This window comes from Vitis vinifera, chromosome 4, assembly GCF_030704535.1.
Source record: "Vitis vinifera cultivar Pinot Noir 40024 chromosome 4, ASM3070453v1".
Classification (NCBI taxonomy): domain Eukaryota; kingdom Viridiplantae; phylum Streptophyta; class Magnoliopsida; order Vitales; family Vitaceae; genus Vitis; species Vitis vinifera.
In genome coordinates this window covers 18,204,786-18,217,963 of record NC_081808.1, presented here as the reverse complement: position 1 = coordinate 18,217,963, position 13,178 = coordinate 18,204,786, and the positions used below count along the sequence as shown (strand labels likewise).

At 37.4% G+C, this 13,178-nt stretch overlaps 3 protein-coding genes across 3 annotated transcripts in view; 2 read left to right on the top strand and 1 right to left on the bottom strand.

Annotated features, from left to right (window-relative positions):
• Positions 1-2,185: 2,185 nt before the first annotated feature.
• LOC100249577 (auxin-responsive protein SAUR22) lies at positions 2,186-3,520 on the top strand. Its single transcript, XM_019219659.2, has one exon. It carries the CDS (start codon positions 2,765-2,767, stop codon positions 3,053-3,055), a length of 291 nt encoding a protein of 96 aa, XP_019075204.1. The 5' UTR covers positions 2,186-2,764; the 3' UTR covers positions 3,056-3,520.
• A 4,219-nt stretch (positions 3,521-7,739) lies between these two features.
• LOC100244422 (auxin-induced protein X10A-like) lies at positions 7,740-12,360 on the top strand. Its single transcript, XM_002271855.4, has 2 exons — positions 7,740-8,021; positions 12,064-12,360. Exons 1-2 carry the CDS (start codon positions 7,740-7,742, stop codon positions 12,358-12,360), a joined length of 579 nt encoding a protein of 192 aa, XP_002271891.2.
• Positions 10,294-13,178, bottom strand: part of LOC100263320 (seipin-1) — a 41,967-nt gene continuing 39,082 nt past the window's right edge. Inside the window, exon 3 of the mRNA XM_010650937.3 lies at positions 10,294-10,619. The gene's annotated coding sequence lies outside the window, so the exon portion shown is untranslated. The remainder of the gene's footprint in view (positions 10,620-13,178) is intronic.

Here is a 13,178-nt window from a genome sequence, read left to right as displayed (position 1 = left end):
AACATAACCACCCAATAAGTATAAAATGTGCATAAAGCCTAGTTTTTAGGTTCTCAAGCCTGTATGCTGTGTGCATCAAAGATATGTAAACTCAAACTCGAGTTACAAAATTGTGTCTAATTGGAAGAACTAGAATTGAGGGGACCTCTTCATGTTAAACATGAGCAAATGGCCATACATTGCCCAACATGATGCTTGGCTACAGAAAGTATGCAGGTTAGGTTTGAACAGAAATGATATGAAGATTACTTCTAAAGAATGTTTACTTCACCTATACGTGGAATGCAGGCAGGTCTTCACTTTTCCAAACTTGACTTGTACTCTTAGAACTTCAAGGGTGGAATTAGTAATCCTTCGCAGACATATATCATCAGTTTGAAGAACCAGTCAGATTGATCTATCTCCTATCTTCTGTAATCATTTTTATAGATGCAAAAAATATGCAGTTACGTGTAATGTTCAATGATAAGTTGAGACAAGCTTTTATTGCATTGTCTTGAATCTTATAGACATCACAATGAGTCTGTTGGTACCAACACCATCAGATGACAATGTTTCTCTTGCATTCCTAGCGCACTCATATATCTCTGTATTTGGGTACTTGCTGAATGGCAACCTGGAGCTTCTACATGGATAAACATGTGAGGCCATCCATCTTAGGCTGGGGGTGGATGAGACAGAAGGAGAGAGACCAGCAAGTCCATGTGATCCTTGATGAAGTAGGCTCTTCATGGACCCAACTACCATATGTGGGACTGATGCACCATAGGTGGTGGGTGGTTGACAGAGGGAGAGACTAGGCTTGCATTGTGGATAATGAATTCAAGGCAAATGTGGGGTAGATGAGAGCAAGAATGGGAGGCAAGGCCATGTGATCCTAGACAAGATCGGTCCTTTGTACACCCAACAGCCACTTTGGCAGACCAGGGTCCTCATACACTGTCTTCAAGGATTGGGAAATAATCTATTCCTTCTCTATATATACATAGATAACCAAATCTCTTTCAACCCAAAGTTCTCTTCCACTTTCAGTTGTTCACCTTCTAAAACTTGCAATTCTTCTTTTATATCAAGCTAAACTTTCTCTACATTAAGCTTACTTGATCTGTTTGAGATTATTTCCCTAGTCCCATTTTATAGAAGATCATAAGTTTCCGTTTGCCTTCCATTATTCAAGCTAAGCACATTCTCAAACTACAGTCACTTCTTTCCAAAAAGCAGCACGAGTTCCTAAAGGCTATTTTGCAGTTCATATTGGGGAAGTTGAGAAGAAGCGGTATGTGGTTCCAATATCTTACTTGAACCATCCTTTATTCATATCTTTGCTATGCCAGGCTGAGGAGGACTTTGGGTTCAATCATCCAATGGGTGGTCTCACTATTCCATGTGAGGAACATGCTTTCCTTGATGTCACTTTTCGACTACAGGCATCATGAGAGAATGAAGAACAAAGAGCCAGCAAAATAGCTGGCCATATAGGTTCACTAAGTCCAATTTTGACCTTTGGATGTTGTATCATTTATGTACATAAAATGACAGAATGATAAGAAACTTATCTTCCATTCTCAGATCAATATCCTTTGCTTTCTTCTATCTCTTTGAAGTTGCAGAAATTTAAAGGACTAGTCATAATTTTCATTATGATAATCATGCATCCATTGCAATTCACTCGGATCAATTAGCATCTGAACTTTGATCAGCTGCAAAGTACATAGTGGTGAAAGTTGGGAATTTACAGATAGGAACATAAAATCTTACATCTCTCAGATCTTGATATTGAAGGGCAGTTACCAAATAAAATTACTAGCTAGTATTAAGGCAATGATCTTCAATTTTCTTGTTCATTTTCTGAATCAATAACACCCTGCACAATAAGTCAATTATGAGCAAACCCACATGAAAGGCTCGGAAACAATCAATCGACATCAACTATAATTAGATATAGTCATTCATTCAAGCCATCAAACACAAATCAAAGCTCTGCAAAAATTAAGAAAAAACCTGGATTACTGTGAATCTGACAGCAACTCATATTCTCGATTGGTGATTTCCCTTCATCTACTCGTTAATAAAAAACCTGGAATAAATCCATAATTGATAATCACAACCTTTCAAGTTTTTCCACAAGGATCTACCCCCATGTTACGAAGGCATGTATTAATACTCCTACCCCTAATAAGTAATAATATGCTCCTTTTCAACTCTAATCAGTCCATCTTTTATCATATACCTACTGCCATCATTTGCCATGAATTGTAACAACCATTTATTTCTCACTGTAAATCCTCTCATTCTTGTAATTGAGTGGCTGGTCCAAGCTGTTGTCAACTTCACATTGCATATCAGTACCAACACCATCACATGACGTGTTTCTCGACCTTTGCTAGCACAAGCTAGCCGTCTGTTTGAAGCTGATAGTGTCAATAACAGCACAGGGCTTCCATATGAATGACAACTTCAAAGGCAGATGTGGGGCCGATCCATATAGAGAGGGTGGATCGAAGGGAGAGAGGAAGGCAAGGCCATGTGTTCCTGGACAAGGTGGGCTCTTCTTCTACCCAACCTCAACTCATACTGACCACACTCATCACACTCTCCATCTGAAAGTATGCAAAACATAAGCAATTCCTTCTCTATAAATACATAGAAAACTGAATCCCCTTTCAACTCCAAGCTTTCTTCCGCATTCAACTTGACCTTTCATCTACATAAAGCTTATTAGATTCATTTGAGATCATTTCCAAGTTACATTTCAAAGAATATCATGGGTATCCGTTTGCCCTCCATGGTTCAGGCCAAGCAGATTCTAAAACTTCAGTCCCTTCTTTCCAGAAATCGGACAGAGGTCCCAAAAGGTCATTTTGCAGTTTATGTTGGAGAAGTTCAGAAGAAACGTTATGTGGTTCCACTTTCGTACTTGAACCATCCCTCATTCAGATCCTTGCTACATCAGGCTGAGGAAGAATTCGGCTTCACTCATCCAATGGGTGGTCTCACAATTCCATGCCACAAAAATGCTTTCATTGATCTAACTTCTCAACTAAATGCATCATGAGAGGAGCAAAGGGTTAGCAAAATCGCCGGCCTCCTTAGCTTACTTTCTCCAATTTTGATCCATGTAGATTATATGGTTGATGTACATAAACTGACAGAGCAATCTTCTCCTATCTCTTCCAAACTGTAGAAACTCGAGTAGATCTATTGTTCAATGTGACAATTATATAAACACTAGAATTCAACTAGATCTTCTAAGTGTTCAGGTCTCTCATAAAATATTTCATAAAAGAACTTTATCACCTTCTGAGTATAACTGAAAAAAAAAGAAAAAAAAAATTGAGTGTACAGTGTCGGTCCACTTCTGTATGAATATTCCATGCATGTATGCTGCTCCTTGTAAAATAACAAAACCAGTTCTAATGTCCTTGAGATGAATTGTAACCTTTGAAGCTTCATCATGGCCCCTGACAAGAAAAAACAGTCACAGAAAATATTTACTGCATTTCTAGACATTATGAACCAAGGGTAGCCTTATAAGTATATTGCATAATACTCCTGAATGGATTCACATTGATCCAAATCAGTTAATTAGAATCAAAGTTAAAAAATTGTAACTAAAAGGAAAAGGGATGAAAAATGAAAATTTATTTAATGAAATATAATATATTGCATCTGTCAAATCTCAGTAGTTATTGCCTTACTTCCAAATTTAGCAAACTGCTAGTATTCATACACTCACCTATGGGTTTGTGTGACATGTCAATTGTGAGCAAATCCAAATTATAGGAGCCCAAAGCTTCCAGATAGCTAACAAACATGTGAGACAGTGCAAACATGTGATGCATATAAATTGGTAGACCGATAAGGTTCTCTTCTCCATTGACAAATTCAAAGGTCAATATAATTTCTTTTCTCCTATCTCAATCAAATGTCCGAAACTCAAAGAGTATTCATAGTGTCCAATATGTATCCCACTCAACTCATCCACATTAATCACTAGGAATTCTACTCTGAACTTACTGCAGCATTTCAAGGATGAGAAATTAGAGTTAACAGATAAATGTTTGGAAAAATGCATAAATAATATGTCTGACATATTATTGTTGTCTTCTCTCTTGTCAACGTCTCTCACCATTTTGCTTTTTTTTAAAAACTTTGCACTCAAACTTTTTATGCCTTGGCCTATTGTAATGGAATCAAGTAAAATCTTTTCTTGAATTGGATTTTCCCTGTGACTTATCACAGTTATTGGGAGCTCTACTTTTGCTTCTCCCCCACCTCTCTATAACGAGCGTTTGTGCCTATACAGTTATCCCTTGCTCCTTTCTCTTGTTTTCTTCATTTAACATGTTTTCCTTTACCATCTTTGTGGTAAGAACATCATTAGGAGTAGACTTGCTGAGTGAAGCAACAAGGGTTTCCAAACTGTTTGGCAAAGAACTCGTCAAGATTAAAGCATGTACTTCATCATCTAATTTCATCTCCATGGTCATCAACTGATTCAGTAGATCCTACTGGTAGGTGTTCAAATGCTCTGTAATGGGAGTTCCATCATTGTATTTTAAGTTTATAAGCTTTCTGAACAAAAAAGTTTTGTTCTGTGTAGTTTTCCTCTCATACATCTCTTGCAACGCATTCCACAATACATGAGCATTAGTCTCATAAGCAACATGATTAAACACTCTGTTATCAACCCATTGCCTAATTCTGCTAACTGTTTTCCTGTTCAACTTTTTCCTCTTCTTATCAATCATAATTGATGGCTTAGCACTGTCACCTAAGATAACGCCTTCTAAATCATGGAAAAACAACATATCCTCCATTCTTGGCTTCCAAATTGAATAGTTTGAAGTCATTGGTTTCATCATGATATTAGATCCACTTGATTCCTCCATTTAATTAGCACAAGAAATCACCCAAAGAATAACCTGGCTCTAATACCGGTTTGTTGTACTAGTGGAAGCTTTAATGCAAATATGTTAGTTCAAGAACATAATGATAAACATTCCACTCAAAGGTCCATGAGGTTTTAACGTGGTTCGGCCAACCATACCTATATCACGGATGAGAGAGAATCATTTCACCGTATCATAGAAAATATTATAGAGGATAAAAACTGTTAGGTTCCCAAAATATCTCATGTCTCATTCCTTGTGTCTACACCTTGAACCACGAGCCCTCTCACTCCATCAGGGATCTCTTATTCTCCCTCACATCTCTATCCACCTCATATAGTCTTTATGAGTTTATCTCCATCTCATAACTTTTCCCCCTCATGACCTAGAATATTTATAGAGATATTCCTAATAACTTTTCTTATTCTATAAGGAAATCAAATATTACAATAACATATGAATATAGGAAATATTCTATACAATATTCTTCACAAAAAGGAATATATACTAATTAGGAATTTGAGACACTTTCCAACAATCTCCACCTTGGATCAATTCCATTAACTCAATCTTCCATCTCTCCATGATTCACCTTTTTTGTACCACATCTCAATGAGAGAACAATCGACTCTACTTTCAACTAAAATTCCTTTTGTCATTTTCTTGTGTGTTCTGTTCTCTTTAGCTCTTTCAGAAATCTTTATTCCAAGCTCTGATACCAGTTGTTGCGAAAAATAATGGGTACACTAGTTCTTCTCTAGAAAAAGAGCCAATAGGAAGAAGAGCCACTGTTGGATTATGCACACACAAAGCCAAATAACTCACACTCCTTTTCTCTCCTCTCTCTTTCTTTTTCTTCTTAGTTTTGGCATGAGACCTATGCAACAGCCCATATACCCACTTTTCATTTAATATATCTGTTGGATTATGCCCACACAAAGCCAAATAACTCACACTCCTTTTCTCTCCTCTCTTTCTTTTTCTTCTCAGTTTTGGCACGAGACCTATGCAACAACCCATATACCTCTTTTCATTTAATATATATATATATTAGGTTTCACACTTCCTTTTTTTTCTTTTTTTCTTTTTTTATTGAAGTGGGGCCCCCCACCTCCACATGTGAGGGATGGCACTCAACAATAAGATCATAATATTTTTCATCCCCTTAATTTTGAGACTAAATCCTAGTGTCAGACTGTACCAGCTAGCAATCAGGCATGAACAGTTTGGTTTCAAAGTGCCAACATATATGCAGAAGAAAGAGCATCATGGTTACTTCACCTAAATGAGGACTTCACCACTAGTTTTTGGATCAATGGTTACTCTTTTAAAGGATAAATAAATGAGATTGTCTTTACTTTAAGAGCGTCAAATGGGTTATCTATACTGGAAATTGCCCCATACCTTCAGACACACAACATTCAAGCCGAAAACCTTGACAATCAAAATAGTATAAATGAAAGCAAATAAAGAAATTCTCACATAAGATAATTCGGAAAATTCTCTCTATGCTACTCTGCACTCAGTAATTTCTGAGCTAACTGGGTCACATCCATCAATACATACATGCACGCGACAGTGAAAATTCCAAAGTGCATGAAGCCTAGTTTTCAAGTCCTCAAGCTTGTATTCTGTGTACAATAAAGATCTTAAAAATCAAACTAGAGTACCAAAATTGAGAGTTTTAGAAAAGCCCAAATCAGGAGCAGCTCTTCATGTCAAACAAGAAGAAAATTGTACAACATTCCCCAACACGATCTAAGGCCACAAAAAGCCTCTGCAGGTTAGGCTTCAACAGAAATGACAAGCAGTTGACTTCAGAAAAAATGTATACTTCACCTAAATGTGGAATGTGGGCAAGTCTCCATATTTTCCTTCATTTAGCTTTCTTCATGACCAGAAATCTCTCACATAATGACCCTTGTTGTCATAGCTAAAGCACTTTTTGCGATCTAGCTTTGCCTCAATGTATTGCAGCTAGTCTCTATCTCCTCTGAGCACCCCTGTTTTTCAGCTCCAACCTTCCTCCCTTTCAATTTGCCTTTTGCTTCCTTTCTTGTTCCTGGAGCATTTGATTCTATCTAAACTTGACTTGTATTCTTTAGAACATCAAGGGTAGGAATTAGTAATGTTATATAGGAATAGCAATCAATCAGATGGATCAATATCCTATCTACTGTAAAAGTTTTATAGAAGCAGAAAAATAAAATGTTAAGATAATGTTCAATGATGAGCTGAGACAAGCTTTTATTGCATTGCATCTGTTAGTACCAACACCATCAGATGACCTTGTTTCTCTTGCATTTCAAGCATAAGTTATCTGTTCTCAATTGCCTGCAGAAATAGCAACCCTGAGCCTCTACAAGGACAACAAACATGTAAGTCCATTGATCATATGCTGAAGGCGGAAGAGACAGAGGGAGAAAGAGAGCGGCAAGTCCATGTGAGCCCTTGTGAATTAAGTTCTTCCATGGACCCAACTGCCATCTGTGGGACTGATGCACCTTAGGTGGTGGGTAGTTGACAGAGGGAGAGGCTAGGCCTCCATTATGGAAAATGAATTCATGGAAATTGTGGGGTAGATGAGAGCAAATGAGGGAAGCAAGGCCCTGTGATGCTAGAAAACCTCGGCCCACACAACAACCACTTATGCTGATCAGAAATAAACAATTCCTTCTCTATAAATACAGACAACTGAATCCCTTTCAACCCAAAGTTTTCTTCCACTTTCAGTCTCTTCAAGTTCTAAGACTTGCACTTCTTGTTTTATATCAAGCTAAACTTTCTCTACATCAAGCTTACTTATCTGGTTTAGATTATTTCCCTAGTACCATTTCATAGAAGATCATGGGTATCCGTTTGCCATCTGTGGTTCAAGCCAAGCAGATTCTCAAACTACAGTTACTTCTTTCTAGAAATCGGGCAGAGGTCCCTAAAGGGCATTTTGCAGTTTACGTTGGGGAAGTTGAGAAGAAGCGATATGTGGTTCCAATATCTTACTTGAATCATCCTTCATTCAGATCCTTGCTATGTCAGGCTGAGGAAGAATTTGGTTTCAATCATCCAATGGGTGGTCTCACCATTCCATGCAAGGAACATGCTTTTCTTGATCTCGCTTCTCGACTACAGGCATCATGACAGAGTGAAGAACAAAGAGCCAGCAAATTAGCTGGCCATATAGGTTCACTAAGTCCAATTTTGACCTTTGGATGTTGTATCATTTCTGTACATAAAATGACAGAATGATAAGAAACTTATCTTCCATTCACAGATCAATATCCTTTCTTTTCTTCTATCTCTTCCAAGTTGCAGAAATTTCAAGGACTAGTTGCGGTTATCATTATGATAATTATGCATCCATTGGAATTCACCCAGATCAACTAGCGTCTGAACTTTGATTTGGTACAAAGTACATAAAGGTGAAAGTTAGAATTTACCGGTAGGAACATAAAATCTTACATCTCTCAGATCTTGGTATTGAAGGTCAGTGACCAAGTAAAATTACTAGCTAGAATTAAGGCAATCACCTTCAATTTTCTTGTTAATTCCTTTTCAGAATCATAAACACCCCCCACAATAAGTAAATTTCAAGCAAACCCACATGAAAGACTCGACAAAATCTCAGTTAAGTCTGGGAAACAATCAGTTGACATCAACTATAACTAGATAACTGGATACAGTTATTCATACAAGCCACCAAACACAAATTCATGTTCTGCAAGAATTAAGAAAAAATGTTGATTACGGTGAACCTGACAGCAACCTCACATTCTCTATTGGTGATTTCTCTACTTCATCTATTGATTAAGAAAGAACCTGGAATAAATTCGCAATTTATAATTGCAACTGTTCAAGTTTTTCAACATGGATCTTCCCCCACAATTGGTCCCAGTTAAGAAGCCATGTACTAGTGGTCCTCATCATAATAACTTGCCTATTTTTGACACTAGTAAATCCATCTTCTACATTCTATCTACTGTAATCATTCTCAAACTGTGCCTAAGCATTTATTTCTCACTTTAAATCTTCTCTTTCTTGGAATTGATTAGCTGGTCCAAGTTCTTGTCAACTTCACATTACGCTTATATCAATACCAACACCATCACATGAATGTGTTTCTCATCCTTTTCTAGCATAAGCTAGCTGTCTGTTTGAAGCTGCTAGGATCAATAACAGCCCAGGGCTTTGATATGGATAACAACATTAAAAGCATATGTGGGTCTCATCCATATAGGGAGGGGTGGATGGAAGGGAGAAAGGGAGGCACGGCCATGTGTTCCTGGACAAGGTAGGCTCTCCTACCACCCAACTGCATCTTTTGATGGCCACACCCATCACACTCCCAGTTGAAAGGATTCAAAACATAAGTCATCCCTTCCTTATAAATACATAGACAACTAAATCCCCTTTCAACTCGAAGCTTCCTCCCACATAAAATTCAATCTTTCATATACATAAAGGTTGTCAGATTCACTCAAGCTCATTACTTAGTTCCATTCAAAGAAAATCATGGATATCCATTTTCCCTCCATGGTTCAAGCCAAGCGGATTCTCAAACTGCAGTAACTTTTTTCCAGAAATCAAGCAGAGGTCCCAACAGGCCATTTTGCAGTGTATGTTGGAGAAGTTGAGAAGAGACGTTATGTGGTTCCAATTTCTTATTTGAACCACCCATCATTTAGATCCTTGTTATGTCAGGCTGAGGAAGAATTTGGCTTCACTCATCCAATGGGTGGTCTCACAATTCCATGCAACGAAGATGCTTTTGTTGATCTCACTTCTCAACTACTTGCATCATAAGAGAAGAAGAGCAAAGGGTTAGCAAAATAGCTGGCCAGTTAAATTTACTTTCTCCAATTTTGATCCATGTAGATTATATCGTTGATGTACATAAACCTACAGAGCAATAAGAAACAAATCTTCCATCAATATACTTTCTTCTTATCTCTTCCAAATTGTAGAAACTCTAGTAGTTATATTGTTCAATATGACAATTATCTAAACACTAGAATTCAACCAGATCTTTCACAGTTCTAGTTTGAACTTGTTAACCACAATGTGCCAAGGGATGATAAATGAGAATTAACAGTTAGGAATAAATTGGAAATCTAGCTATAGAAGTTTGTCACTGAATTTACCAGCAAGTATTCAGGTCTCTCATGAAACTATTCACAAAAGAACCAGATCACTTTCTGGGTATAAATGGAAAGAAGTCAAAGATTCAGGATCTACTTTGTCTGCTGCTGTTATGAGTATTACATGCTTGTATGCTTCTCCTCATAAAATAACAAAACCAGTTCTGAGATCCTTGAGATAAATTCGAAGCTTTGACGCTTCACCATGGCCACTGATAAGGAAAAAATATTGACAGAAAAATATTTTCTGTACTCCTAGACATTATGGTACCGAAGATGTTTACAACTTTTGGATCTAGCATAATAATCCTGAATAGATTTACACTCATCCATGTCAGTTATTCAGAATCGAAGTTACAAATTTTAACTGCAAATATTACCAATACGAACATAATATCTTTCATCTCTCAAATCTCAATATTGAATGCCATGCTTTCAAATCTCACTACTGGACTAACAGAAACATTCCAAGGATGGGAATGAGAATTAACAGATAATAACACCAGATCTTTCATCCTCCACATCTCAATGATAAAACGTTGTCACAGAGTTTACCAGCAACCACTCCACCATGCATGCCAGTAGCAATTTTCTGCAATAGAACACACTGGTTTCAAATGCCATTAACAATTCTTACAATTTTTGCATGCCACTAGTTTTTGGGTCAATTGTTGTTCTTGAAAGGTTGGATAAGAGAAATGTCATCACCTCAAGAGTGTCAAGTTGGATGTTCATACTGAAAACAGTCCTAAACCTTAAAACACACAAACATTCAGCGGTTGATTCAGAAAATATTCACCACCTAAATAGCATCAAATGAAAACAAAAATAAACCAGTCCTCAAACTAAGATGATTTGGACAATGGTAATTGTAGGTTTCCACTCTATTGTAATTACTTACCTAGCTGGATCTCATTCCTCAATACCTGCATGCTTGCCATGGTATAAAATACCAAAGTGCATAAAGCCTAGTTTTTAAAGTTCCCAAGCTCGAATATTGTGTGCATTAAGGATATTTAAACTCAAACCAGACTTACAAACTTTTGATTTGTTGGAAGAACTAGAATTAGGAGGGCCTCTTCATGTCAAACAATGTGTAAATTGCCATCCATCCCTGACATGATGTTATAAAGTAAGTCTGCAGGTTAGGTTTGAAAAATAATGATATCAAGATGACTTCTCAAGAATGCATTCTGCACCTAAATGTGGAATGCAGGCAGGTCTCCACATTTGCACTTGAACTTCAAGCTTGGAATTAGTAATCTTTTGCAGGCATATATCATCAGTTTGAAGAACAACTCAGAATGATCCAACTTCTATCTACTGTTATCATTTTTATAGATGCAAAAAATATGAAGTTATGAGTTATGTTCAATGATAAGTTGAGACAAGCTTTAATTGCATTGTCCTGTATCTCATAGCCATGACAATCCATCTGTCAGAGCCAACACCATCAGATGACTTTGTTTCTCTTGCATTTGTTTCCAAGTACTTGCAGAAGTGGCAACCCTGAGCTTCTATATGGAAAACAAACATGTGAGGTCATGTAGCTTAGGCTGGGGGCAGATGAGACAGAGGAAGAAAGAGACCAGCAAGTCCATGTGATCCTCAATGAAGTAGGCTCTTCATGGACCCAACTGCCACTAGTGGGACTGATGCACACCATAAAGGGTGGGTGGTTGACAGAGGGAGAGGCTAGGGTTCCTTTTTGGATAATGAATTCAAGGCAAATGTGGGGTAGATGAGAACAAGAGAGGGAGGCAAGGCCATGTGATCCTAGACGAGATCGGTACTTTGTCCACCAAACAGCCACTTATGCTGACCAGAGTCATCATACACTCCATCTTCAAGGATTGGAAAATAAACCACACCTCTATAAATACTTTGATAACCGAATCCCTCTCAACCCCAAGTTTTCTTCCACATTCAGTTCTTCAAGTTCTAAAACTTGCACTTCTTGTTTTAGATCAAGCTAACCTTCTCTACATTAAGCTTAATCGATCTGTTAGAGATCATTTCCTGGTGCCATTTCACAGGAGATCATGGGTATCCGTTTGCCCTCCATGGGTCAAGCCAAGCAGATTCTAAAACTACAGTCACTTCTTTCCAGAAATCAGGCAGAGGTCCCTAAAGGCCATTTTGCAATTTACGTTGGGGAAGTCAAGAAGAAGCGGTATGTGGTTCCAATATCTTACTTGGACCATCCTTCATTCAGATCCTTGCTAAGTCAGGCTGAGGAAGAATTTGGCTTCAATCATCCAATGGGTGGTCTCACCATTCCATGCAAGGAACATGCTTTTCTTGATCTCACTTCTCAACTACAGATTTCATGAGTGAGTGAAGAACAAAGAGCTAGAAATATAGCTGGCCTTTATGTTCACTAATTCCAATTTTGACCTATGTATATTGTATCATTGATGTACATAAACCAGCAGAATGATAAGAAATTTATCTTCCATTCACAGATATCCTTTCTTTTCTTCTATCTCTTCCAATTTGCAGAAATTTCAAGTACTAGTATTAGTTTCCATTATGATAATTATGCATCCATTGGAGTTCACCCAAGATCAACTAGCATCTGAACCAGAGGTGGGAAATTGGAATTCTGTGATAGGAATATAATATCTTACATCTCTAGATCTTGAGATTGGAGATTCATCACCAAACCAAATTACCAGCTTGAACTAAGGCAGTCAAATTCAGATTTTCTTGTTTTTTAAATAATCATAAGCATCCTGCACAATAAATCAACCACAATCAAACCCATTTGAAAGACTCAATATAATCTCAATTAAGCCTAGGAAACAATCAGTTGAAATTAATAATAACCAAGTTGAGTCAGTCATTCAACCCATCAAACGCAAATTAAAAGTCTGCAAAATACTATGAATCTGACATCAACTTCACATTTTCTATTGGTAAGTTCTCTACTTCATCTTTTGATTATGTGCTCCTATCTTAATTTGAATAAATCCACAATTTATTATCACAACCTTTTGAGGTTCATGGACTTCCCCTTACCATTTGCAGTCAGTTAAGAAGCCATGTATTGGTACTCCTGGGAGTAATATAATCTCATATCTAGAAAGTTACACAAGATCTAAAAATGCCTCTTTTTGACCCTAGCCAGTCCATCTTCTACCTTCTATCT

Coding starts and splice junctions, on each gene's coding strand:
- LOC100249577 (XM_019219659.2), top strand. CDS start 2,765: ATGGGTATCCGTTTGCCCTCCATGGTTCAGGCCAAGCAGATTCTAAAA.
- LOC100244422 (XM_002271855.4), top strand. CDS start 7,740: ATGGGTATCCGTTTGCCATCTGTGGTTCAAGCCAAGCAGATTCTCAAA. Junction 8,022..12,063: donor ATCTCGCTTCTCGACTACAG/GCATCATGACAG, acceptor GCCATTTCACAG/GAGATCATGGGTATCCGTTT.